Source organism: Emydura macquarii, unplaced genomic scaffold (assembly GCF_026122565.2).
Source record: "Emydura macquarii macquarii isolate MOO-44397 ecotype Brisbane River unplaced genomic scaffold, CSIRO-AGI_Emac_v2 contig_3511, whole genome shotgun sequence".
Classification (NCBI taxonomy): domain Eukaryota; kingdom Metazoa; phylum Chordata; order Testudines; family Chelidae; genus Emydura; species Emydura macquarii.
In genome coordinates this window covers 657,106-684,373 of record NW_027133648.1, presented here as the reverse complement: position 1 = coordinate 684,373, position 27,268 = coordinate 657,106, and the positions used below count along the sequence as shown (strand labels likewise).

General features: G+C 56.8%; 1 protein-coding gene across 2 annotated transcripts in view; it reads right to left on the bottom strand.

The window, feature by feature from the left end:
* The window catches only part of AGAP3 (ArfGAP with GTPase domain, ankyrin repeat and PH domain 3), a 190,427-nt gene that overhangs the window by 85,512 nt on the left and 77,647 nt on the right, over positions 1–27,268 (bottom strand). Inside the window, exons 7-9 of one of the 2 annotated variants that reach the window (XM_067535720.1) lie at positions 24,628–24,755; positions 13,724–13,879; positions 9,089–9,181 (exon numbers count right to left, since the gene is read on the bottom strand). In XM_067535720.1, coding sequence (XP_067391821.1) covers positions 9,089–9,181; positions 13,724–13,879; positions 24,628–24,755 — 377 coding nt within the window. Of the gene's footprint in view, positions 1–9,088; positions 9,182–9,585; positions 10,614–13,723; positions 13,880–24,627; positions 24,756–27,268 lie in introns of those variants that run through there. The other variant, XM_067535721.1, reaches the window with a different exon arrangement.

Below are 27,268 nucleotides of genomic sequence, written 5' to 3'. Positions count from 1 at the left end.
TCAAACCCCAAAAATGTACTATCAAGAGCAGTGGTTCTCAACCCGCGGCCCAATCAGCACAGAGCTGCAGCCCACTGGACATGCTCAGGGCCAGACCGGTAGTCTAAATATATTGTGTGGCTGCGGCCCACATGACACACAGAGAGAGCTGCCTTTGCGGCCCACAGTGGTAAATAGCTTGAGCACCACTGCTCTAGAGAGACAATAAATGCAGTTGCCCCTAACCCACTATGCAAATCTGGACCACAACAAATCCCAGCACACGAGCCAGTGCTTGAGAAATCCAAAAATGGAGCTGGGTACAGAGAAGGCAGGTATCAGACACATTTTTCCAGGACTCCTGAGTTGGGATGCATCAGATTGCAGATATTTCCAGTGGAGTCTGCAGCAGCTGGGCTTGCTCTTTATTTAGACTGGACAAATGGAGGATTCGGGATCAAAACTTCACAAGATCCAGCTAGATCCAGGTTTTGCAGCGCGGTTGGGTTGGGACACGGGGGCCCAGACATTTTTGGGGCAATGGACGCAGAGAGACTTGTTCTCTATTGAGGCACTGGAAGTTGTGAGGGTTGGAGAAAAAAGTGGGAGGAGGCAAGTGCTGGATCCAGGTTTTTGTGATGCTACAGTGGGGCTCCGTGTTCTGTGGCTGGACTTGTTCTCCACTGTGATGATACAGGGTGTGGGGTGGACCCAGAAGGCCCTAGGGAGATCCAGTTTTTTCTGTTTTCCTGAAAAATGGAGCAAAATCCCAATACTGTGCAGAAGAAGAAATAAGAGAAAGGGGAAAGGAGAGAAAGGAGAGAGGAGAAGAACAAAGCCCAGGTGAGATGCAGCAGCCACATGTGAACCCAGCTGCAGACCCATCACAAAGGGCTGGAGACCTCTGCACCAGCACGTCCCACTCCTGAACATACCTTGTGCACATGCTGCCTTCCCTCCCCTCTCCCCCAAAGAATGCCCAACCCCACATGCACCCCACCCGCTACCTCCCACAAAATCCTATGTTCACACTGGTCACACACCAGGATGTGCACAGCCACACCCCTACACCTTCGCTACCCACAGGCTGCTCCGGGGAGTTCTGTGCGCCCGGATCTTTGCTAGCGCCTTTTACCCAGTGTGAATGTCACAGACGGGAAGAGGCCACTAGGGATGAACGACCCCCTCCTACGCGCCTCCCCTGCCCTGCGATGCTGGCCTGTGTGTTTGTCTCGGGGTGTTGTGTTTGGATTGGGTGTGCACAGTAAAAGCAGCAACAGCAGCAGCAATATGCAGTGTAATGAGGCGGGGAGCAGCAATGGCCCCCAAAGGACTCGTTCACTCCACAAATCTCCCTTCCACTCACTTTCGCTAAGAATTTTAACACCAAACTTAATTGTAAAGTCGTGTATTGATTGGAAAATGCAAATGGCAATTTAAATGTAATCTCAGCTCCCAGCATGATCCCAGATCCCGGCTCTGGGCTCCACTGAAGAACACAGCCCGACCAGAGCTGGGCCAGGGACCCAGCCCTGAGCTGACTATGTGACTCTGCACTCAACAGCAGCATCTGCAGGAGCAAGCTGATGCAGGTTTGCTCCCCATAACAACCAGCTGGGAAACTGCAGCCTCCCGGCCCAATTAGCCCAGTTCTCAGTGACAAGCGGCCACAAAGCTCCTCCCCCATCCAGAGACGGGCTTGGGGATGGGCCCAGGAACAAGCCTGAGCCTAGAATGCAGCACCACGCACACCAGCAGGAGGCTGCAGCTACCACCCAGGGCAGAGGAGGAGCTGGCGCAGGTTAGGGAGGCTGGACTCCTGTGTCTCATGCGGGGGGCCAGAGGAGTTGGGTCCCTGCATCTCAGCAGTCTGCAACTGGGGTTTGAGAGAGACAAAAATGGACTCACTACAGCAATGCTCCAGGCGTGCTGGGATAAGCAGAGCTCAGTGGCCGCCACAGGCTTCCTCCGGAGCGTGCTGCTCCCTGCTACGGCAGCCGTCCCCACTGGGCAAAGCAGCCCCAAAGCTCACTCCTGGGATTCTCCTCGCCATCCTCCTTTCTGAGCATGCAGCCCACTCACGCAGGCTCACCACGGACGCAGAGCTGGTCACCAGGCGGACTTGACTGAGACAAAGGCCCAAACATCCTGCTTCCGCAGGCCCCGGCCTGGCACTGACCAGGCGGACTTGACTGAGACAAAGGCCCAAACATCCTGCTTCCGCAGGCCCCGGCCTGGCACTCTGGGGAGCAGCCGAGGGAGGCCTTCCCAGCCACCTCTCTCCTCACCCCATAACCCTCCTCAGTGCCTCTGCTTCAGTACAGGGGGCTTCAGCACCACCACCATTAAACAGCCATCCAGTCTCAACCTAATCCACACTAGTGGGAACGCTCCAAAGAGGCGGGCATCTGCCGAGCTGATATTCACCGAGATCTTCACTCCCCTCTGCAGCACTCCCGAGGAGAGCTGAGCAGTGCTTACAAGGCTTGTGCTTCTCTGCTCCTTCCTGACGCAGAACGGCCGCCGAGGCAGTGCTCGCTTCTCGTTTTCGCACTTGGAATATTGGGGCATCAGCTGCTCTCTGCAGGAAGCCCTGAACCAGGCAGACGGCTTCACGCAGAGTGTGGGGTGCAAGACTTGATCCTTCCGATGCACCTGCGGAGGTTACGGCAGGCTCATCACCACAGACCAGAAGAGTGGATCTTAGCCTCCTTCCGTTTGCCTTCGTAAGGCTCTGGCAGGCCCTCTCCTTGTGAGCAGCACAAGGGTAGCTGCAGATTCTCACGGGACGGGGCCCTGGACGGGATGTGTGGTTAGGGCAGAGCCCTATTCTTTCATTTCCTGGGTCCACCACTTCACTGTGACACAACACCATGCAGAAGAAAAATGGGACCATGGTCCCCAGAGCCCCATGTATCAGCATCCAGTGGTCCCACCTGCCTGCAGAGACATCAGAAATGCTGCTTCCCAGAGGAGCAAGGAGTCCCCTGCCTGAGGAGCACCTGGGGCTGCCAGTGTTTGCCCGGGAGAGGAGAGCTGTCTCAAGTGAGCGCCTATCGTGGGTGCTGCCTAGAGAAAGGATGGTCCAGTGGTTCAGGCTCTACTCTGGGTCTCAGGAGACCTGGGTTCAAGTCCCTGTTTGGCCCGTTACTCCCTGGGTGGCCTTGGGCTGGTCCCTGTAGGTCCCAGGTCTCTGACGCTAGCACCCACCTGCCTACAGTAAGAACGAATGCAGTAACCCTGTTACAGAGCATGAGTCACTCCAAGGCTGTGGTGACGGGGCCAGAGAAACAGTAAAGGGTATTTCCTGCCATCCCTTCGAAGGGTGGGGGAATCCCCTGAGCCTGGCCGCTGCCCCAGCACTCACTGCTGAACTAGCTGTGCGTGGCAACGCCTCTCTGGGATCTGCTGCTACCACTCCGAAGAGACAAGGAGCAGCCACAGCAGAGGCCGTGTGCAACGCAAGCAGAGCCTCCATGGCCTGCTGGGAAAGTCGAGGAGGAGCTGGAAGCCGTAACTGGCATTTTGGGTCAGTGCTGCCAATCAGCCACATGGACCTAAGTCACTCTCACAAGTGATCAGAGGCGCGACACAGCTGGAGCCATCGGAGAAACCTCTGGGGCCTCGAGTGAAGGAAGGGACCCGCTGGGACTGAACGGAAGGCCCTGATCCAAGCCGTGTGCGCCCCTCTGAAGGGTCCGACCAGGAGACCGGCTCCGTGACTCCTCTGACAAAGAGATAACAGTGTGTGTGCAGGCTGCCAACGCCTCTCTTTCTGGGCCAGCATTTCAGCAGCAATGGGCTCCTCCAGGAGAGACCCTGGAGGCATCTCTCACTCCTGGCTCTAGGAGGGAAAGCAGTGCAGGCCAGCCGGTTCCTCCACAAGGGGCTATTCCAGAAAGAAGCCCAACCCCCAGGTGCCGTTGCGCAGGATCTGTCCACGGAGGAGTTTACATTACCCCCTGCCCCGCCGTACCTGAACACATTCAGCACTGCCATCTGACAGCGGTAACCAATCCTCTGACAAATGTCCTTCTCCAGGGACTGGCTCTGGCCTGTGTTGTACAGTGCCTGGCACCATGGTGCCTTAGCCTCTACAAGCTGCCTGTTCTCCTGATTTTACTGCGATTCCCGCAGTACGGGGTGCTTTTCTTAAAGCCCAGCTCCTGCAGACCAGCGAACTCCGACTCATTGCAGCTCTCAGAGGGTTTTCTAAAGGGAAGTTTCTTTCTGTACAGCTTGTGGCGCTAAGCTGGAATGCCTGACCCCAAAGGGTCAGAAACCAGCAGGCAAAGAAACCACCTCCACGGCCGTATTTTGTAAAATATCATGATGTAAGCCAATCTTGGGGGCTGTCTCATGAATAGACCGAGGGGCACAAGCACGTCCTTACACCATGGTGTCTGCCTGTCCCTGCTTCAGCACAGATATTCTGCTAGCCCTTTCCCTGCCCCCTCCCACCTGGCAACCTGCACGGGTGTCAAGGCACCACACACATATCCCGCCACTAAGTACCCACCCACATCTGACACTGCTTCCTAAAGGGGGGGGGGGGATTAGAGCTGGTCTAGGAATAACTGGGGGGCAGATGCCTGGCCTGCATTATGCAGATCTAACTAGATGATCACAATGGCCCCTGCTGGCCTAGGAATCGATAAACCTGAGCAAAGGGAAGCTCTGGGGCTGATCAACCTGCACCCTGCACCAAACAAACAGAGGGGCTGGGATAACTAGGGCCAGCAAACAACCCTTCGAGCGGGACTGACAGACACAGCCAGCATCACAAACTTTGGAGGGGGAGAAAGAGGGAACGTGACAGCAAGGCCCTCCCTCAGCTAACAGGACCAGCGGATTAAACAGCCCACGGGGACCGCAGGTCAGGCTCCACTTCAGGGGGAGGAAAGGACTCAGTGACCAGGGCCTACACAAGGAGAGATGGGAGGGCACGATCTGGATGTCAAAGTGATCTGTCCCCCTTCCTATCCAGAGCCTGAGCCACCCTCGCCTCCATGGTCTCCCTGTGTTACACCCACTGCCCCAGAGCCAGAGCAAACCCTCGGTCCCCTCCCTGTCACTCCAGCGCTCACATAAAAACATATGAAAGGTCACACTGGGTCAGACCAGGGGTCTATCTAGCCCAGCGTCCTGTCTTCTGACAGTGGCCCATGGCAGGTGCTTCAGAGGGAATGAACAGAACAGATAATCATCAAGTGATCCATCCCCGTGGCCATTCCCAGCTTCTGGCAAACAGCAATCCCTGCCCATCCTGGCTAATAGCCACTGATGGACTGATCCTCCATGAACCTATCTAGTTTTTTAAATCCCATTATAGTCTTGGCCTTCTCAACATCCTCTGGCAAGGAGTTCCACAGGTTAACTGTGCATTGTGTGAAGAAATACTTCCTTTCGTTCCTTTTAAACCTGCTGCCTATTAATTTCATTTGGTGACCCCCTAGTTATTGTGTTATGAGAAGGAGTAAATAACACTTCCTTATTTACTTTCTCCTCACCAGTCATGATTTTCTAGACTTCTATCATATCACCCCTCAGTTGTCTCTTTTACAAGATGAAAAGTCCCAGTCTTATTAATCAATCCTCATATGGAACCTGTTCAATACCCATAATCATTTTTGTTGCCCTTTTTTGTACCTTTTCCAATTCCAATATATCTTTTTTGAAATAGGGGCAATGAGATGTGCACGCAGTATTTGAGGTGTGGGCTTTATATAGTGGCATTACTATAGTTTCTGTCTTATTATCTATCCATTTTCTAATGGTTTCTAACAGTCTGTTAGCTTTTTTGACTGCTGCTGCACACTGAGTGGATGTTTTCAGAGAACTGTCCACAATGATTCCAAGATCTTTCTTAAGTAGTAGTGGCTAATTTAGACCCCATCATTTTATACATATAGTTGGGATTCTGTTTTCCAATGTGCGGTACTTTGCATTTATCAACAGTGAATTTCATCTGCCATTTTGTTGCCCAGTTTTGTGAGATCCCTTTGTAACTCTTCGCAGTCTGCTTTGGACTTGACTATCTTGAATAATTTTGTATCATCTGCAAACTTTGCCACCTCACTTACCCCCTTTTCCAGATCATTTATGAATATGTTGAACCATACTGGTCCCAGTACAGACCTCTGTGGGACCCTGCTATTTACCTCTCTCCATTCTGAAAACTGACCATTTATTCCTACCCTTGGTTTACTATCTTTTAACCAGTTACTGATCCAGGAGAGGACCTCCCCTCTCATCCCATGACAGCTTACTGTGCTAAAGAGCCTTTGGTAAGGGACCTTGTCAAAGGCTTTCTGAAACTCTAAGTACACTATATCCACTGGGTCACTCTTGTCCACATGCTGGTTAACCCCCTCAAAAATTCTAGTAGATTAGTGAGGCATGATTTCCCTTTACAAAAACCATGTTGACTCTTCCCCAACAAATCGTGTTCATCTATGTGTCTAATAATTCTGTTCTTTACTATAGTTTCAGCCAATTTGCCTGGTACTGAAGCTAGGCTTACCAGCCTGTAATTGCCGGGATTACCTCTGGAGCCTTTTAAAAAAATTAGTGTCACATTAGCTATCCTCCAGTCATCTGGTACAGAAGCAGATTTAAATGACAGGTTACACAGCACAGTTAATAGTTCTGCAATTTCACATGTGAGTTCCTTCACAACTCTTGGGTGGAACCATCTGGTCCTGGTGACTTATTACTGTTTAATTTATCAGATTGTTCCAAAATCTCCCCTAATGACACCTCAATCTGGGACAGTTCCTCAGATTTGTCACCTAAAAAGAATGGTTCAGGTTTGGGAATCTCCCTCACATCCTCAGCCGTGAAGACCGATGCAAAGAATTCATTTAGTTTCTGCACAACAGCCTTATCTTCCTTGAGTGCTTCTTTAGCATCTCCATCGTCCAGTGGCCCCACTGGTGGTTTAGTCCAGTGGTTCCCAACCCTTTTGAGTGAAAGCCCTACTAGCTAAGACTAGGTAAAACACGTGTCCCGCCCACCCTCCGCACCCCGCCACCTCACCGTCCATAAACCCCTATACTCACATATAACGATAACAACAGCAACACTAAATTACATCATAATACTAATCAATGACTCTTATCTGCGTAAGACGCGAAGCCTTCCCTGGCACAGCTGCCACCATACGCCCCGCGTGGCCCCGCCTCTTCCCATGCCTCACTGGCGGGTTGGCCGGGCTGCTCCAGGCTCCCACCAGCATGGGGCTGCTCCTCTTCGGTCAGGGGCCCAGCCGGCTTGGGGCTGGGAGAGGAGCTGCTCCTCCGCTCCAGCCAGAATGGAGCTCGGGGCTGCTGCTCCCTCGGGGGAGGGGGGCGCCCCGCGACACAACTCTCTGCTTCTCTGCTCTTGCCAGTCGGAGTTCGAGGGTGCTCCTTTGCTCCGGACGGCATGGAGTTTGGGGGGCTGTGCCCGGCACGGAGCTTGGGGGGCTAAATGACCTCAATAGTACTGAAGCCTCATGGACCTCCTGTAATCTTTGGCACCCCCTCCAGGGGGTCCCACCCCCCAGTTTGGGAACCATTGGTTTAGTCCACTTGCTTGATCAGGATTAGTGAGCATAGCATTACATGCTTTGCATGTGTACTGTGTGTGGTAAGTGTCAATAAACAGAGGATAAGGTTATTACGGTGTCAGGCTCTCTCGCTAGTAAAAGATCCTGCAAACCCACCGTAGAATACACCCGGCTGGGAAAGGGGGGGCGCCTTTGTGTGAGAGTAGCGGCAGTGCCACTCCCCCCGGTACAACCTATTCTGTCCTTCCAATGTATCTTGTACCCTGCTATTACCGGGTCCCATTCGTTATCCTCACTCCACCAAGGAGTTTCTGTGACGCCTGTTAGATCAATGTCCTCATTTAATTCGAGGCACTCAAGTTCACCCATCTGAGTATTTAGACTTCTAGCATTTGTACATAAGCACTTAAAAAAAATTGTCACTTGTTAGCTGTCTGCCATTATGTGAAGTAATTGAATGGGACTCTTTCATTGGACTGTTTCTCATCAGATCCTGCCCATATTTTATCCTCTTCCATCCTCTCCCCCTTACTAGGATATAGAGAATCTCCATTAATAGATCCTCCCCTAAGGGATGTCTTTGTCCAAACCACGTGCTCCACCGCACCTGTCGGCTTTCCCCCAGCCCTTAGTTTAACCCCAGACCCTCTCCCCGTCACCCCAGCACCAGAGCTACCCCCAATCCCTCCCCGTCACCACAGTGCCAACCCCAGACCCACCCCCGCCCCGCCCCGAGAGCCAGAGCTGGCCTGGCTGCCCCTCCCCACGACTGCCCCCAACCTGGCCCCATCTTCACCACCAGAGCTGCTATGGAAAGAGCATGATACTTGCCCCCTTTCTTTCCCTTTGCAGGCATGAACTGGAGCAAGCCTGGCCCCACTCCCCACCATCCCTCACCCCTGGACCCTGTCCTCAGAACCACAGAACAAAGTTCAGTTCCTAGCCCGTGGCTGCAGAGCAGAGAGGCCGGATCCACTTCTCACCATCTCTCCAGCGACCCCAAAGGAGCGAGCAGAACCGCAGCTGCCCAGCGCGAATGTGGCTCACTCTGGCCATGCAGGTGACAGCTAAGCCCTGCCCAGTCCCTGCGCGCTGCTCCCCGAGACGGGCCTGCGTGTCCTCAGCCGTGGCCAGAGCCGCCAGGGGACCCTGGGACCGGCGGCTAAGCCGCAGCGGCACTCTGCTGCCCTCTGCTGGGAAGCATCAGTACCAGTACGAGCATGGCACACGCACAGGTGCACACACGCCAGGAGGGCACAGGTGAGGGGTGCGCACGCGCGCACAGACACACACACACACACGCACGCTGAACGCAGAGCTGGTGACAGCGACACTTGCATGAAAACATACAATGGGTCTGCGACAGACACTCCTTCTGCTACCACTTGGACACCTGCGTGGCCTAGCCCAGAGGGCCCCCCAGGCATCTCCATGCTGCAGGCACCCCCCTCTCCCAAGCCCCTGGCCCAGGCTGAGAAGCCCTAATTTCTTTCCGGAGGCCTGAGGCTCCCTGCCCCAGAGGGCGGTGCTCTCCTGGTTAGAGGGGAGGGGAATCCGAACCTGCTTAATGGGAATGGCCCGCCCGCTGCCGATACTGTCCGCCTTACACTCCGGCACCTTCTTCTCCCGCTCCGGGTCTGCACCCTTTCGAGACTGGAAGAGAAGAGAGACAGGCGCATTAGACACAGGGGCAAGGGGAAGAGGTAACGCGCAGTTCACATCTCTCCCTGCTGCGCCGGCAGGCCTGGCCAGCGCACACTCCCCAGGGTAGGGTCTTTGAGCTCAAAGAGAACCCATCTTCCCCATCCCTCTAAAGACGCTGTGGTCAGACTCCGATCCTGGCCTCCCCAGAGCACGCCTGCTCGCAAGCTTCCCAGCCAGCCCCCAAACCAGGTCTAACACCTGCCCCAGAGCCATTCTCCCAGCAGCAAGGGCTGTCCCTGACTCCTCAGTCCCTCAGGGCACACAGACAAAGTGACACAGACAGGAATAGCATGGGATGTGCGCGGAGCATGGATGGAAGCAGGAGAGGCCAAGGCAGTGAAAGGAACTCACACTCCTACTAATCCAACAGATTTATTCTGTGAACACACTGGCACCATACAAAGTAGCACAGGTCACCAACCCCTTACAAAAGAGCATGGACAATAAATATCTATCGTACATCTAGAGAGTCTATAGCGGGATCGGATCATCCTGGAGGATGGCTGTGATGAGAGAGCAAACTCCAATAAATACAATATGAAATATACAGTCTGTCGAGCAGAACTCATTCAAGGTGCTTAAGACAGAGGAAAATATCAAGTCATACACGGCATGGACCACAATCAATACATTCAGAATCACAACAATGGCAGAAGAGGGGCAGCGGCAAAGTCTCTCCCTTGTGTCCTATGAGCCCCCTCAGTCTGGGAGCTCCCCATGTGCTTTGGATTGGAAAGGAACATCTGCCCCGTGCGTCTGGACACCAATCCACTCGCTTTCGGGCCCAGAATAAAACAAGGAAAGTGACAGAGAGGAAATTAAAGAGACACAGATGGCTGCTCTGCCACGAAGAGGAAGAGAAGGAGGAGCAGAAGTCCATGCAGGCTGCAGGAAAATGCAGAAGGAAGGAAGGGGCCGGAGTGCTAGCAGCAGGCGCTAATGAGTCCCTTGGCCCATCCATCTCCACTTGCTGCCGTCGCCCTGGTCCTGGTGGCTCTGCAGATCTTTCCATCCTATGAGGGTCGTCCACCTGGCATCCCCGGAACACGGAAAGTGCCTAGACAGCATCCAGCAGGCCCAGCAAAGTCCCAGCTTAAAGTGCAGGCGCAGGCCGTCTCAGCGCTTCCTAGACTTTACATGGGGGGGGTTAAAAGGCTCCTGCGTGTCTCCGGGAGGGGGACCCATGCTGGCTGGAGGGCGGGCGGGCGAGCCTCTAATCTTAGATCAATCCCAGTGCCCATCCCTTATCCGGCCCTGGAGAGGCAATGAAAAGTGAGAGAATTTGTACAGAGGTGCCGTGTGTAACCACCTGGATCTTCTAATTTGGAAGGAGTTGGAAAGGCCTTTTTGTAGATGAAAAGTTGGAAACAGTGGCACATATCTGCAAATATCGAAAGAATAAAGAGTTTGGCAAGTTATACTTAGAACACGGACATGAGTCTGTCAGCGACAGGGACGTCAGAGGAGACAGACAGACAGACAGGCCGGCCATTGAGCATGGAGCCGGAGGCAGCAGCAGGCTGAGCTGGGGATTTACACTCCAGTGCTAGATTGAGAACGGGAGTCTGTCTCCACCTGGTGGCCACTGACACACACACCCTTTGGTCCGCACCTCACTCAGGGAACCCGGAGCGGACGAGAGGCCTGAGGCAACCGGGCACTTCGAGCCAAAGGGGAGGAGGCTTGGAAATGAAACTCCAGGGAACAAACTGCAGCGCGGAGCCATGTGAGCTGCCGCTGGGCCGCAGCTGCCCCCAGAGCAGGGTGCTCAGTGTCTCTCCCCAGCACCAGAGACCTAGGCAAGATCCTGCACGCCCACCTGGAGGGGCCAGGCGACCCAGAAGGATCAAGCCTCACCCCTCCCTCTGCAAAGACACTGCGTACTACACTGGGACGGGGTGGGACGCTTGGCAGCATGCACAATGGCTGCCCAGTGGGCACTAATGGCTGGACAAACTTCCCTGCCCAGCCCAACCGCGGGGAGAGGGCAAACCAGCGCCGTCAAGTCCTGCTGCTGCTCCGCCACCACCCCCCAACGTGGCGAAGCCTCCCAAGTGAGTCACGTGCGTGCACCAGCGCGACAGCGAGCAAACCTGAGCCCCAAAATGAGCGCGTGAGCGTGAGCCCCAGCACAAAGTCAAGCAAGCGTGAGCCCCTGAATGAGCAAGCGAGCGTGAGCCCCACCGGGAGAGGGCAAGCGAGTGAGAACCCAGACAGAGCGCGTCAGCCGCACAGAGAGGGCAAGCGAGCGTGAGCCACAGACTGAGCGAGCGTGAGCCCCACCGAGAGAGGGCAAGCGAGTGAGAACCCAGACAGGCCGTGTGTCAGCCGCACAGAGAGGGGAAGCGAGCGTGAGCCCCAGATTCATGACTTCCAGAGTGATTAAGCGTGACCCCCAGAATGGACATGTCGCCACAAGCTGACGAGCTCCAGCAAGAGCCACAGGGAGAGCGTGAAGATGAGCTGAAGGCGAGTCCGGAACCAGTGGGTGCGTGGACGAGCAAAAGGATGAGCGTGAGAGGCATGAGAGAACATGTGCACTGGCGCACGACGGCAAGTTGGAGCATGAACGACAGTAACGGCGAGTGAGGGAGCAAGAACGCCCATTAGAACAGGAGCACAACAGTGAGCATGACCTTGCGAGACAATCTGCAGGCCTGTGCGGAGAGAAGGTGCAGGGAGAGAATGTGCTGGCGGGTGCTGGGGAACAGCAGGGTCCATGGCGGGGCCTGTGCGCACTGGGGACGAGGGTGCTTGGAAGGTGCACGTGGGGGAGAGGTGTGCGCTGGGGAGGTGGTTGTGTGCATGGGTTTCTGAGTGTTGGAGACAGCGGGTGTGTGCACTGGAGAAATGAGTGTGTGGGGCAGTTGGGAGGCAGAGGGTGTGTACACTGGCGTACAGGTGTCAGGGCGCAGTGGGCGGGTGTGTACACTGGCATACAGGTGTCGGGGCGCAGTGGGCGGGTGTGTGCGGTGGCGTACAGGTGTCGGGGTGCAGTGGGAGGGTGTGTGTGGTGGCGTACAGGTGTCGGGGCGCAGTGGGTGGGTGTGTACACTGGCGTACAGGTGTCGGGGCGCAGTGGGTGGGTGTGTGTGGTGGCGTACAGGTGTCGGGGCGCAGTGGGCGGGTGTGTACACTGGCGTACAGGTGTCGGGGCGCAGTGGGCGGGTGTGTACACTGGCGTACAGGTGTCGGGGCGCAGTGGGGGGGTGTGTACACTGGCGTACAGGTATCGGGGCGCAGTGGGCGGGTGTGTACACTGGCGTACAGGTGTCGGGGCGCAGTGGGCGGGTGTGTACGGTGCCGTACAGGTGTCGGGGCGCAGTGGGCGGGTGTGTACGGTGCCGTACAGGTGTCGGGGCGCAGCAGGCGGGTGTGTACGGTGCCGTACAGGTGTCGGGGCGCAGCAGGCGGGTGTGTACGGTGCCGTACAGGTGTCGGGGCGCAGCGGGCGGGTGTGTACGGTGCCGTACAGGTCTCGGGGCGCAGCGGGCGGGTGTGTACGGTGCCGTACAGGTGTCGGGGCGCAGCGGGCGGGTGTGTACGGTGCCGTACAGGTGTCGGGGCGCAGCGGGCGGGTGTGTACGGTGCCGTACAGGTGTCGGGGCGCAGCGGGCGGGTGTGTACGGTGCCGTACAGGTGTCGGGGCGCAGCGGGCGGGTGTGTGCGGTGGCGTACAGGTGTCGGGGCGCAGTGGGCGGGTGTGTACACTGGAGTACAGGTGTCGGGGCGCAGCGGGCGGGTGGATGGGAGATGTGTGGGGAGGCATAGGTGCCTTGGGCAAGTGGGGTGACTGTGTGTGCATGGGGATGCAGAGTGCACTGAGTGACGGGGTGCAAAGACAACCAGCACAACAACAGCTGTAAATGTCCCCAGATTGTCTCCCCAGGATGTCCCAGAGCTGGGGGGTTCCTCAATCCCCTGGTTCAGACATGCCCACCCCCGCCCTTACGTAGCAGCAGAGATCTCACAACAGCTCCCAAGTGCCCTGCTAGAGTTGCACATGGATGCAGGAGGGGCTCCAAATGCTGAGCACCACTGCCCATGAGCCCCTGCCAGAGTGTGCCCGACCCGTTCAGCCAGTGCAGAACAGAGCCTAGCCCCGGGGACGTCAGTCCCTGTTCCGGGGACAGGGCCCCAGGGAGAGCACTGGGAAAAGAGCACCAGTGCTGCACTCCGCCCTCCCCCCATGGGGAGCATACACAGGTGCGCACTCAGAGGATGCACACACACGCACGCACACGCTCGCAGAGGATACACGCACACAGATGCATGCACACTCGCAGAGGATACACGCACACACACGGCATCGTTCTCCCCACAGCCTCTCTGCCCCACACACTGACAGAATTTACAATATGCTCAGTGGCCTCAGCACGCAAATGGCTGTGAGCGAGGCCCCCCCCCTTCGCCTCAGCGTGGTGCCGATGGGGCCACCCTCCTCTCTCCTCCCCTCGCCTGCCTGCCTGGCCTGTCGCTGGCCACACGTACCGTGAAGATGTTAGAGCGCCGCTTCGACTGCTTGCGGATGGGTGTGGGAGTATTGGAGGCAGCGATGGTCTCAATCCGCAGTTCCCGCTGGCTGATGCTGGGAGTGGAGGGCACGGAAGAGGAGTAGTCACTGAAGGCTCCTCCACCGTTGGTGGCCTGAGAGCAAGAGAGAGAGAGAGTGCGCCGGGTGAGCTGGGGAGTGACTGGTACCCGCCTGCAGGTTGCCCCCAGCCTGGCTAGAACCACCACCCCTGGGCTGTGCTCGCACTGGGTGACCTCGCATGCTAGGGCCCCTCTGAAGACATCACATCAGCCTGTTCCTAAGGCCCCGGGGACGCCTGCTCAGAGAAGGGCTTGCAAAGGAAGGCACTGAGGCAGCTGGACGCCCACAGCTCAGAACAACCCTGACGCCATGTTCTCCCCGGGCTGGGATGCCGCTCGCGGCACTGCAGCAGGCTTGGCTTCTCTGGAAGGACTACAGGACTAGCCAGAGTAGCTCAGGCCAGGCCCGGCTAGCCCAGTGGCAGCTCCTGTAGTGAGCAGTTCTCCACCCCTTCCAGTGGAGCATGCAAACACGCCAAAGCAGGAGGCAGAGAGCCCTCCCAGCTTTCGGTTCATTCTGCTTTCTTTTCACCCTCCCTGTGACTGCCAGAGATGTGCTTGTATCCAGAGGAAGATCTGACCCTTGTCTGACTTGTGCTCAGCTCTCGCACTGCAGGAGGTCTCGTGGCAGAGAGCTCCACAGGCCGAGTGTGTAGAGAATGACCCTGACTGCACAGTAACCAGCTGTTGGTGACATTTGTCCCTGTGGGTCCCAGGGCTGGGGCACACACGGGGCCAGCAGCATCCATTGGGACTGTGCACTGTGGGTCCACACGCAGCCCCACCCAGAGCCATACAGGGAATGCAGCCTCGTCCGCACGCCGTACCCTCACGGACGCAAGGGCAAGCAGGACTGGGAAGGCTCAGGAGAGCAGGGCAGATTGCAGGATCTGCACAACCTTCTCTCTTACTACCAGTGAGGATCCCCACCGCTGATGAGCCGCCCATGAGGGAGCAGTTCCCAAAGGAAGTCCGAGGGAGCCAGCCAGACCTAGGGAATAACACTGCGTCAAGTGCAGACTGAGCTCCTCCATGCAACCCTGCCAACTGCTTTGGTAAGTGCATTCCTAAGGTTTGCTAAAGGAGCTGCTGCTCAGATACCCATGGGAAGGGAGGGGCCTGCGGCTCATAACAAAACTTGGCTGATCCACCCGAATAACCTCTGGGGAAAAAACTGGCCCCTCGAAATATCACCGTGGGCTGCAAACAACCAGGGTGACTACCCGAGTGGTTTTGTCCTATCTGGGTAAAAAGAAAGGGCCCTCTAAGCACCCAAGGTATGAACTGAGCCTCCCCCAGAGAAGAATGGGGCTCAGGAAAGGAATCAGTTCAGGCAACTGACTGGTTCAGGTGGAAGCAAGAACATACGTTGACGAAGGCCTGGGGCAGGGCCTCAGAATCTACCATGTACGGAAGCGTAGCCATAACAGCGTGCAGCTCACCAACCCTCTGGCTGTGGCGACAGCCACCAAGAAAGCCATCTAGAGAGATGGGTGATAAAGGGAACAATCCTTCCTGGTCCCCCCAGACCTGCAGCCCGGGGACTCTGACTGAAGTGAGGGCAAACCAGTTCAGTCCTTGGCGCAGGAGCATATACAAGAACAAGGTGCGTCTCAGTACCCCAGACAGAGAAGCTTTTCCACCCCCTCCTACAGAGGGAGCTGGTGGGGGGTTCCCCGCTTTGGATAAGGATGCGACAGGCATCTGTGGAGCACAAGCTGTTGGTGATGCTCAGTGAACTAACATCCGTTTGGCCAGCTGCAGAGACTTGAAAGCTCTGCCCCTGCTTCCAAGACAGAAGATCCGAATGTCTGGTAGTGGGAGCAGGGCCACATGGACATGTGTAGCAGGTCTGTGAACCACACCTGTGTTGCCTAGAAAGGACTGCAAGACTCATTGCAGCTGCATCTCATTCTCTCTCCTTGATGATCCTGGAGATGAGAGGACCTGGAGAAAGCATGAAGGAAACCTCCTGTCCAGGACTGCAAGAGCTCACTGCAGCTGCATCTTTCTGCTGCTGATTCTCTCTCCTTGATGATCCTTGTGAGATGAGAGGACAGACGGCAGCAGAAGCCACGCCCCCTCCCCTGCTGGGCATGCTCCACAGAAGCCCCAGGATTCACAGGCTGCTGTGCCTGGCGAAGGAGCCGGAGACCCTGAAGATGCCTGGGCAGAGGCTTCAGGAATCAGGATAGGAACTGGCCCAGGGGGAAGGCTACCTGTTGGCCTGTGATGAAGCACGGTGTTTCGGCTGGATGCCCACTGACACAGTGGCACTCACGGGTCACTGACAGGGCCCTGGGCTAGGACCTGGTAGAGCACTCAGGCCGTTAGGCCACACTGCCCCAAAGACCGAGGTCACGCTGTCGTTCTGACTCTGGCCATTAGGCTACGCTGCCCTGAAGGCGGGGTGCTCCAATGGCTCCAGCTGTTAGACCATGCTGCCCCAAAAGCAGGGGAAGCCCCACTAACTCAGGCCACTAGACGTCCTAGCATGGCTATTGACTCTGGCGCTTAGGCCACATCGCCCTAAGGCAGGGCTGGCCCTACTGACTCACGCCACTAGGCCACCTAGCCCTGAACCGGAGGGCAGCCATTGACTCTGGCCATCAGGCCACATCATCCCGGAGGCAGGGGAGGCTCCATTGACTCAGGCCCCTAGGCCACCCAACCCTGAACCGGAAGGCAGCTATTGAATCTGGCCACTCTGCCCTGAGGCTGAGGACAGCCAGACAGAGTAACTGCAGAGCCACAGGGTCCACACCCCACCCCCCAAGGGGAGACAGGGTGCAGGTGCCCTGCGACACAGCTCCAGAACAGGATGGCTTCCAGAACAGAGACGACCAAGGCCCATCCAGCCTGCTGACACAGCACACGGCCCATGGTGTTGCCTGTCAGGATATGGAGAGCAAAAAGCCTTCCCCAGAGCCCTGCTCTGATCCCCAATGGCTTTGTGGAACAAGTGACTGAACAGCCCACAGACCTGGGGGCGTTCCCCAACCCAGTGCAAAAGCACCTGTCACTGACACTGCTGCAGGAAGGGGTGAATGGAAGGGCGCTCAGTGCGGACAGGGAGACAGATGGCACAGCTGTGTCTGCTGGGCTGGCAGGCTGCCTTCAGCCAGGGGAATTTAGGAAAGAGGTGCTATGCAGGAGCCACACGCCCCATCAGCCTTCAGCAAACCCTGGCTGTGGTGAGGACTGAGACGAGCCTCAGGACGTGCTGGGATCTGTCCGGAGGCTGGAAGGCTGTTGCTCATTTGGAATCCAGAGACCTCTGGGTCACAGAGTGGATCTGGAATGGTTCACTTGCAAACTCGAAGCATGAGAAAGACTGAGCACAGTGGTTCAAGCACTGAAAATGTCCTGCAGGGGTCTGCCCTGGACAAGCCAGTCAACAGGTGCATGTGTCATGGCTCTCCAGGGATGTGCTATGCCACAGCCTCCATGCCCTTTCTGGGGGGGGAGCCCTAATATTTGCCACGCCCGAGGCTTAGCTTTCCCAAGAGCACATCCCACAGATCTACACTAGGCCTTCGGGTTCCAGCACACTGTGATTCTCATTGTGGCTCCCCGGCAGGTTGGGCTGAATGCAGACACCTGCAGAGACTTCACTCCTTCTGGGAGTAACACTCCTGGTATCTGCCGTGCAGCCAGCTCAGAACCACAGAGCATTTATTTGTCACCTGGACTCAGAGTCCTGAGGTCAGCATGGAGAAGCCAAGCTTCAGACAGAGTCCATCCTGGCGGAAGCAGCTGCCCCTTGACTCCACGCCATCCTGTCTGTCCCCAGCTGTGCAGGTCTGCATGTCGGCAGCTGCACACTTAACATCCAGGCTGTTCACACTTCAGTTTCTCTGCCTCCGGCTGCAGCCACGCTGGGTTCACGTTTCAGCTTCCTTGGCTGCCAATCATTTAAACTAATCTTCCGGGGCTGAGGTTTCCATCGTCTCTGCAGAGTTCCATATGTGGTCAGGCCTCCACACTGCATCCACACCACCCAGATGAGCCTATCTGCCCCAACATCAAGCTCTTATTCTCCTTCTCCCAGAGAGGAAATTAACCCCTTTGCATTCCGCAGGCAGCAATACAGAGTGAGTGGGTAAACTGAGTCACATATATTGTTCATAAAAACGTTACCAAAAATTCCTGCATTAGCCACAGCATGTGCCCCGACATTTGCACCAGGTTGTCACTACTACTAGGCACATGGTGAAGACGGCTGGAGCCATAGCCATGCCAAATGGCATCGATCTATTGAGGGTTGCTGCCCCTACTGTGACCCGGAGATACTCCCTTGAGCCGGATGCATGGCAATGTGTACGTAAGCGCCCTGCATGTCGAGAGCTGGGAACTGATCCTGAGGATCCAGGGTGGAGATGGAGAGGAGCAAAGGGCAGGGTTACCGTCCAACCTGAGGTGATGGGTGAATTTGTTGGGACACGGTAAGTCCAGGATCAAGTGCATGTGCCCAAAAAGAAGGGGTTGGGGAAACAATGAGAGGAGAAACCCTGGCCCCAAAATGGCCGAGGCCCTTCCTTGACGGCCCCCAATGGAGTAAAAAGGCCCCCCTCTTCTCAGCAACGGTTCGTGAGATGCGTCCCTGAAGAGGAGTGGGGAAGAGACTGGAACTAGTTGGAATAACGCTAGTGACTATCTTGCGAGCCCACAAGTCCAAGGTGACTGCCGCCCATGCCTACAAAACAAGGGCAAGTGCTTGCCAAGAGGGGGCATGGGGCCAAAGTTCTGGGGTGAGCAGAAGAATGGGGCTCCCGAGCTGTCCGTCAAACCTGCATCTCTGTCCTGGGTGCACAGTGAGCAGAGCTGGACAGGAACGCCAGTGACAGGTGTTTTCTTAGGGGCTGTGAGAACCTCTGGCACTGTCTGAACTGGCCCCAGTAACAAAACAGCTTCCTTTCGGTAGTTGGGACCGAGAGGCCCAGGGAACAGAGTGACTTCCGAGTCCTTGAGGGCGTGTAGAGCATCGCTGATTTTTCAGCTGAAGAGCTCAGAACCCTCAAGGGGAAGGGCCTCAACCTTTTTGGCAGGTGTAGACTAGAGCCGTGATGAGCTGGCTGCCGTCTCTGGCGAGTCCGTCATAGCTTGTAGGGAAATCTTTGCACCCGCTGACCTTGGCAAGGATTCCGTTGAGCTGTGGCCTGGGGCTCTGTGGGCATTTGTCCAGGAGGAGAGTGAGCCAGCGGGGCGGATATCTGGCAATAACACCTGGAGGCCATTGAAAGAGCCAACCTTTCTTCTCTGGTGCTCCAACTGTTTGGTCTTTCTTCACTGGCCTGGCTTCTGGAGGACCTGTGGAATTGGAGACCTCTGCGGGTGCTGAGGTCACAAGAGAGCCTGGGTTGGGTGGGAGCACAAGTACTCCAAGCCCCTCTGTGGCAGCGGTACCTGCTGTCGGGCTCCTCGCAAGGCGAAGGACTGAGGCTAGGACACGCTCAGATCTGGGCTGGTTCAAGGATGGGCATAGCCACGCTGCCTGGGTGTCAAGGAGCCTGTGGAGCTTCTCCTGCGCCATCAAGCAGCTCAACTCCAGAGTCTTGGCAACCCTGCCTGACAGGTCCTGAAGGTTAGGGGCGACTGCTGCATCAGGGCACGTGAAGTCATCATCAGGGTCCTCCCAGGCCTCTTCTTTCCCAACCACCTCTGCCCAGTCTGCTCCAAGACCGGACCGGGAAGGGGGATCTAGGTGGTCTGTGAGAAGACGTGGCACTGGGAGATGGGATGGGAAGCCCACACTGCCCAATAAGGCCACACATCTGCAGGGATAAGACTGCAGAGGGGCCCAGGAAGGAGTCATCCAGGGGGCCATGCAAGTGTTAGCAGGGCAGGACCCTGGGGGGGCCTCAGTCCCCACTCCGGATGGCAGTGAGGACACCCTGGAGCCCCCACTGCTCCTGGAGGAGGCTGCTAGGGCAGAGGGTTGGTGCAATCTCCCTGCGGTTGGGCTCTGGACAGTTAGCACACTACCACACCATGCAGGTGTCAAGACACTGACACCAACAGACATGATGGTGGATCCTCCAGGAGCCTCTGACAGACCTGCCCTAGCTCAGTGCCAGGCTGGATGCAGGAGTCCCTGTATGAGATGCGCCTCCATGGACTCTGCTGGAGGCCAGATGTGACGATCAACACGTCCCTCTGGCCTGCCATGGATCTCTAGCCATCGCAGTCAGCACAAGCTACTGCTCCTCCAGGCCTTGGAATGGCTCCAATGCCACGGCTGTCAGTAGTGAGGTGCGCAGAGGATGCTCCTGTGATACCAGTCGACACCTTGAGCCCAGACCTGGGTTCCTGAGGCCAGGGAGAGTTGTGCGACTCCCAGCTTCTCGTTTTCTTCTTGGCCCAAGAAGGAAGGCTGAGGCCACAGCGACGCTGGGAGTGGGAACAGGATGCAGAGCAGCTGACACTCTTGGTCCTGGAGACCAGGATTGGCTCCCCGATGGAGATGTGCCCCCCACACACTGATACTGGTGGCAGAAGACTGTGGGACAGAGTCCTGGTGCACTGGGACAGCGAAGGCGCTTTGAGGGGACGGTGTGGTGGGAGGGATCTGAGTCCAGTGCCACCTTCGCGGACTGCTCTAGAGGGCAGAGCGTAGCACAGAAAGAGGCCAACACTGAACACTGGGCAAGGACTCTCCCAGGCAAAGCCAACTCCCACACGGCATCTGCAGCAGGCTGGGACCTCAGCTCACCGCCCCAAACGGGGCAGGGCTGCCAGCAGGGCAGCCTGGTAAGAAGAGCAAACCACCAAGGGCCTGGAAACGGAGCGGGTAACTTGTCTGATGTAATCCCCATGGGAAGCAGGGCAGGCTCTCGTCCAAGGCAGTAGAGCTGCACCCCCTCGCTGCCCTCAGGGGGAGGGTGTGAAGACACACAGGGGCACAAGTGCAGCCCTAACAGATGCTGTTAACCAAAAGATTCTTGTTCCAGGGACCCGATGTGGGACCCAAATGGCCAATGCAAGTAAGTGGGAATATTTTGTAATATTTTCAAGTCCTGTTTGTGCCTCAGTTTCCCCGATGTGCTATACTGCTGCCCAATGGGTGGATGTGGACTGTTTGCTCTCCAGGCAGGTTGACTCGTGGGCCTTAGTTTCTCTCCTATCAATGGAGCATCTGAGAAGACACTGGCACCTAGCCACCAGCGCCCCGGAGGAAAGCGGAGTGCTCCGTCTCTCCTTGGGGAAGCTGAGCAACAATCCCCAGCTCAAGATGAAAAGGCTGGAGATGGAGAGATGTGAGATGGGGATGAGTTGGCTGCAGGAAAGAATTGGGGTTCCCACCTGGAGTCTGACCAAGGAGGTCCGAGACAGACAGAGCTTGAACTGAGGGATCACTACAGCTTGGCTGGGATCTGGGCTGACCAGAATGGACAGTGCTTTAACCTTCCCTGCTCTATGCTAACCGAACGCCGGCCTAGGCTGTGTCCCAGCTGACCGGCTGCTTTGACAATGCTGTGTGAGTGTCACTACAAATGCTGGGCAAGGCACACTGAGCCCTGCAGAGCAGACAAGTCCCCCTCAGGGTCTGTCTCTGTGGGACTAGCTGCCTGGAACTCATGGTGTGAAGCAGGGGGCTGCAGACCCAGAGGTCCACTGTAAGGAGACAGGGAAGCTGTGTGGCCCACCTAGGAGGAAGCGTCAGACTTCTAGAGGGTCTGGCACACGAAGAGGTTCCAGAGCAGCGTGTGGGGCAGCTATCCTTTGGATCCGTGACAACCACACTAGAAGAGCAAAGCATTGTGGATGTACTGCTTTCCCCGAGCATGCCCTGCCTTGTCTAGCATTCTGAGAGGGCAAACAGGAGCAGCCGGCTTCCATTCATAGTTCATGTCTCCTCTTTAAACTCAACAGTCCCAACCTCTGCCAGGCCTCTGCTTTCTTGTCACTGCTTCTGAACCAACCCTCGGGGTAAGCAGAATTGAACAGTGTCCCGAGAAGGACAGGTCCACAAGCCAGGGGAACATTTTCAGTGTCATTCTCCATCCCACTACTTATGCCACTCAACACATCTCATTTCTCTGATCAGCACGGAGCACAGATTTCACAGATCCACAAATGTCTTCCTGGGTGCTAGCGGATTTAGAACCCACCCAACCGACATGTATGAGGAATTCAAATTATTCCTTCCAATGTGCATTCCCCTGCATTTATTATGGACTCTTTGCTCCGCCGCCCTCACACAGCCCAGTCCCTGAGCTGGGATTCGCCACCTTCCAATTCTCTGCGGTAGTAGCTGGCTTGAACAAAAGCAGCTCAGCCACTTTCAGCCCCTTGGACTCTTGGGCAGACAAATATCTTGTTCTGCTGACTTGTTGTTCCCTATTTACCAGTTTGTTCAGCACCTCCTCTCGTACACCTCAGCCGCTGACAGCACCTCGTCTTTACCGGGAGGAGCTTATGCCCACAGAAATTTGTTAGTTTTTAAGGTGCTACAGAAAAACTACTGCTTTGTACTATTTAAGTATTGAATCAGACTGGGTCTGAATGGGGACTTGGAATGGTTCTCTCATTACAAGTAATTGTCACTGTTCATACATTCTCATCTTCTAAATCACCCGTTGTGAACAGGCCTCCTCTACCCTAACTGAACTGACTTTGTTCTGTTTCTCACCCTTGGATGTATCTATATACCTCCTAGCTGTGGTTTCCACCTCATGCATCTGACGAAGTGGGCTGCAGCCCACGAAAGCTTATGCCCGCAGAAATGTGTTAGTCTTTAAGGTGCTACAGGACTCTCGTTGTTTTTGCTGTATACAGACTAACACGGCGACCCCTCTAGAATATTGTATTATTTGTTTTGATGTCTTTGGATGTTTGCTCTTCAAATTCCCTCTTAGCCTGCCCATTTCCGCCGCATGCCTTACCTGCCGCCATTTGTTCCTTCTGTTGGCCACCCGTGGCTGCCTGGCTATGGACCGGAAGATGCCCATTTGCCTCGGGTAGCCCCTGACTCTGGTCACTTAGCCAGACTGGTTTAGCTCTTGCTGCCCTGCCTCCTTCGTGGTCTATGGCTTCCGAGCCTCCTAGAACTCTGTGATTGTGGCTTCCAGAGCCCCAAGCAGAGTCGCAAGATTGTAACTTCCACACTTTGGCCTTTAGGATTTCCTCAGGTTTGGAATCACCTGTCCCAAAGCCGAGTGTCACTGCGTGGTGACTGGTACCTTCCCTCCCCTCAGGATGGTGAAGTAACCATACCGTGGTCACTGTTACTTTTAGGGGTTCACCCAGTTACACTCTGCTCTGAGACCAGTGCCTGTGCTCTAGGACAAGCTGTTTGAGACACAGCCGTTTCCCCTGTGGAGAAACCCCCGTGACACTGACTGGTTTAAATACCGGGAGCTGAAGTCCCCCATTATTACCATTTGCTTAGACCTAGCTGCCTCTCTGAGCTCCCGCAGCACTACACAAAGGGTCTCGGTCCCTGAGCTGGGTGCCTGCAGTACCACCTGGCTGCCATATTTGCATTCTCACCATTGGGATGTGCACACAGAGGGTTGGGAGAGACCTCCAGGGTCACTGAGCCCCGCCCCTGCTATCACAGGCCACCCTGTCGTATCAACCGCTTCATAAACTGATCAGCTCCCTCTTAACCAAATGGACCCTGCTGCATGTGCTCCTCCACCAGGCGTGTTCTCATGGGGCTGCACGGACCCAGTTGGGCCAAGGGCCACTCTCCAGCCCGCTCTGCCCTGCCCTGCCCTGCCCTGCCTCACCCACATGGAGTACAGCCTCCATCCGTGTCCTGTCTGGCAGGGATGCCTGGTCTGCAGCACTCCACTCCTGGGGCCAGCCCTTGGGTCGCTGCCTTTTGCTTGTCAGCGTCCCCCAGCGGTACAGACACACTTATTTCGTTCCTTGGTGCAACGCCCCACCCTGCTCCCGGTCTCCCTTTGGCTCTCTGACCTCCCCAGCAGAGATCTGTTCCTGCCTGACCAGGGCTCCTCCGGCGTCCCCAGCTCCTCGGCTGTTATCCCCAAACCTCACCTGCTCTGTTCCCTTCTGCATGGACTCTGCCTTCCCCAGCACCCATCAACCTAACCCCTCCTCTTCCTCCATCTTCTCCACCCTGCACTGGATCCCTGGGGCTCCCCGTTGGGCTGGCCCTGCCCCTGGTGCACTGCAAGGGGCAGCCATAGGCCTTGGCAGGGAGCCTCTTCCTAGCTCACCCCACCCCCGGGTCCCCCCCAGCACTCACTAGGAGCCTCTCCAGGTGCCTCACGCCCGCTGGCAGGTTCCTGCCTGGCTCTCTCAGTCCCCACAGACCCAGCTCAGGCCACCACCTCTCACAGCCTGGCTGCACCTCCTAGCTGGCACCCCAGCCCCTGGAGCAACCCTCACACTGCGGGAGGGACCACCAGCCTCCCCCACGTCAAGCCGACAGCAGGGCCCGGCTACGCAAGTGTCCCCTCCCCGCAGCTGGAGCCGCCTTCCCCATCTCCAGGGCCCAGGGCAGCCAGGCTAGATGGCCCCGCTCTATACTGTCCCTAGGAATAGCAATCCCACCACCTGCTCCTCCAGCTCAGCAGTTCTGACCTCTGCCCGCTGCCCTTGAGCTCTAGGAGACCCCAGCTGCTTGCCTTACACGCCCCCAGCCCCTCAGCAGGTGGGGAGCTACCGGGGGCCCTAGGCCGGCAGGTCCCAGCTAGCTGCTGTTCTTCTATGCACTGGATATGCCGGGGTGTGCATGAGACACCGGTGCTCGGCAGGCCCAGGTTCTCTCTCAGTGAGAGGCGAGTGCTGGGGGGGAGGGGCCCAGTGCAGGGGGAGGTCCCATTTCCCACCTGGTTGATGTGCACAGACGGGATGGAGGCAGCGGAGACAGACGAGTGGCTAGGTGAATTGGGCAGGGACTTGCAGGGCCCTATGGAGAGCTGCTGTTTCTTCCGCAGGGCCACCACCTTCTGAGCCACTGAAAGAGAAAAGACGGGTTAGGTCAGATGGCTTCCCCCACCCCTGCACCTTCAGAGCAGTCCCAGAGCCCCCAGCCCTGCCATGTCCAGTACAGGCGCCTGCCTCTGCCTGCCGCCAATGCCTGGGACTTCAAACTGCACCTCCCTGTGGCAGCCCAAGGGACTTCGGGTGCACATCTCACCTGCAGCCTCCTCCGGCTGCCTGTGCAAGAGAGAACGGAGCCGCCAGTAGCTGCCCCGGGGGATCAGCATGCTCACACTAGCCTGTCCTATCCGTGTAGTCTGCCCTGCCCCCTGAGTACAGCTCCTGGCACAGCTCCATAAAGCAGTGGCTTCAGGGAGATTGTGAAAAATCTTCTGAAGCCCAGGTTAATTGCAAGAAAGAGAGATCAAATTCACTAATTTCTTGGGGAGCCCCATCGGTCTCTGGCCCCACATCCAAGTCCTGGTCTCAGAACGGGGCCAGGGTGAACACGCAGCTGCTGGAGCTTTGGAAAAGACTTGTGAGGCACCTGGGGCAGCGGAGGGGCTCCCGCAGGAGCTGCAGAGCGTGCAGCTCACAGAGCCAGATACTGAACTGGGCACGCCATGAACACACTGGGTACCCCAGCCTCCAGCTCAGGTGCTCCTGTGCTGCGCCCCAAATGCCACAGTTGCCTCCACCCCAATTCCCCCACCCCCTCCTTCCACCTGGGCACTTGGCGCCTCCATCCTCCCACCTGGGAGCCCATGGGGCCCCCATCCTCCGCTCTAGATGCTGCTCAGCACCCAGCAGCCCCAAGCAGATCTCAGGCCGTTACAGTCTCCAACAGAGCCTCCCCACCCCGTGGGAAAGCAAACAGCTCTGCAGGATGCCCGAAAGGCTGACACACAAGGGAGCAGGGGGAACAGGCACCCATGGCAAGGTGCTCACAGGGGAAGCCTGGCCAGAAGTACTCCACGCTCATATGTGTGGGGCACAACGGCAACAGTACAGCCCAGGGAGAGGTGTCTTTCAGACAGGCAGTGCAAAGCCACTCAGAGGGCCAGAGGATAAAGCCACATGGTCCATGCCCTGTGCTGCTGACAAGATGTGCCTGGCACAAGGCCGCTGGTGTACTCTGCACCAGCTGCAGCTCCCAGAGAGCCTGAAAATACCGCACCATACACAGCATCGAACCCGGAGGTGTCTAGCCCGCCAGCACTCGTGGGGTCCCCACGCCCCAACCGCACAGGTGCAACCTCATGGCTGCACACGGATCGGAAAGGCTGACCGGCCTCCTTCTCTGACACAGCTGGGAGTCCAACCAGAACCCAACGGCAGATGACGTGAACTCCCTCAACCAGAGTGGCCCGTATTCCTCTGCCTCACATCCGGCTGTCCCCCATAGAGCTCCCTCTTCTCTGGGATGAGTCACAGCCTGTAGGCTCTTGGCCATGCTCTGCTCTCATCCAAATGCTGGGCTGGGCAACTGACCACCTGGGCTGGGTCAGGTGATGTGGAGACACAGAGCCCTGCCAGCACCACAAACCAAACCCTCACTTCCCACGAGAGGCAGCACGGGAAGTGTGACAAGACAGAGCCACGCAGAACCTCCCGTGCAATCCCCTGCCCAGGAGCAGCAGCCCCACCCAGCGCTGGAGGACAGTGCTCCCCGGGTGGACCATGACCACGGACTGAGCTGGGATTGCTACAGACCTGCAGGATAAGGACAGAGACTTTTCATCCCTCTGTGGGGAGGGACCAGACCGTGTGAATGAGTGGGGCATTGCTCTGCTCAGCAAACCACCCGATTGCTACTGGCAGCTGGGCCCTGGGCTTCGGAGGTCCACAGCAGGTGCTACTGTCATGGGGCTTCCATTGCAATACACAGAATGGGCCTCGGAAGGCAGTGCAGGGGCCAGTATCCCAAAGAGCAGTGAGGGACAGAATCCCAGCCCGCTCGGCTCCCCCACCCCATCCCCAGGTAGCCCAGGAGGCTCCACCCAGCCCGTGGTGGCAGGTCCCTGGTCTCAAGAGCCAGCAGAGGAGGACACTTCCTACCACACAACACAGCCCAGCCAACACTGCCCTACTGGGATTCTGCGGGCACCAGGCACACACACTTGTGCCAGTGCTCACGAGTCCATTCCCAAGCGGCGCAGAGAGGTGGAGTAAGGGTGAGTGGGCTGGAGTCTGAGTAAGGGACTGACAGGATGGTGCCAGTCCTGATGACCGACCGGGACAGCTCTTAGTGAAGCTGCCCCACAGCATGAGGCAACAGCGAGACATACAGTCACTATTCACAGCTGGACAGACAACCTGCTCCTCCGGAGACGTATGTTAGTGCAGCCAGCAGCCGGCCCACCTCAGAAACGCTCCATGCGCAAACTTTCCCACGGACGGTGCCGAAAAAGGATGACTCATTGAGCTCACGCTAGCTGGCCTGTTGCTACTTCCAGCCATTTCTTGCTCTGCTGGCGGTGGGTTTCTACATATGTATCAATTATTCCATTGCGTGTGTGTGTCTAGTGAGGGATGGTTTTCCTGGGG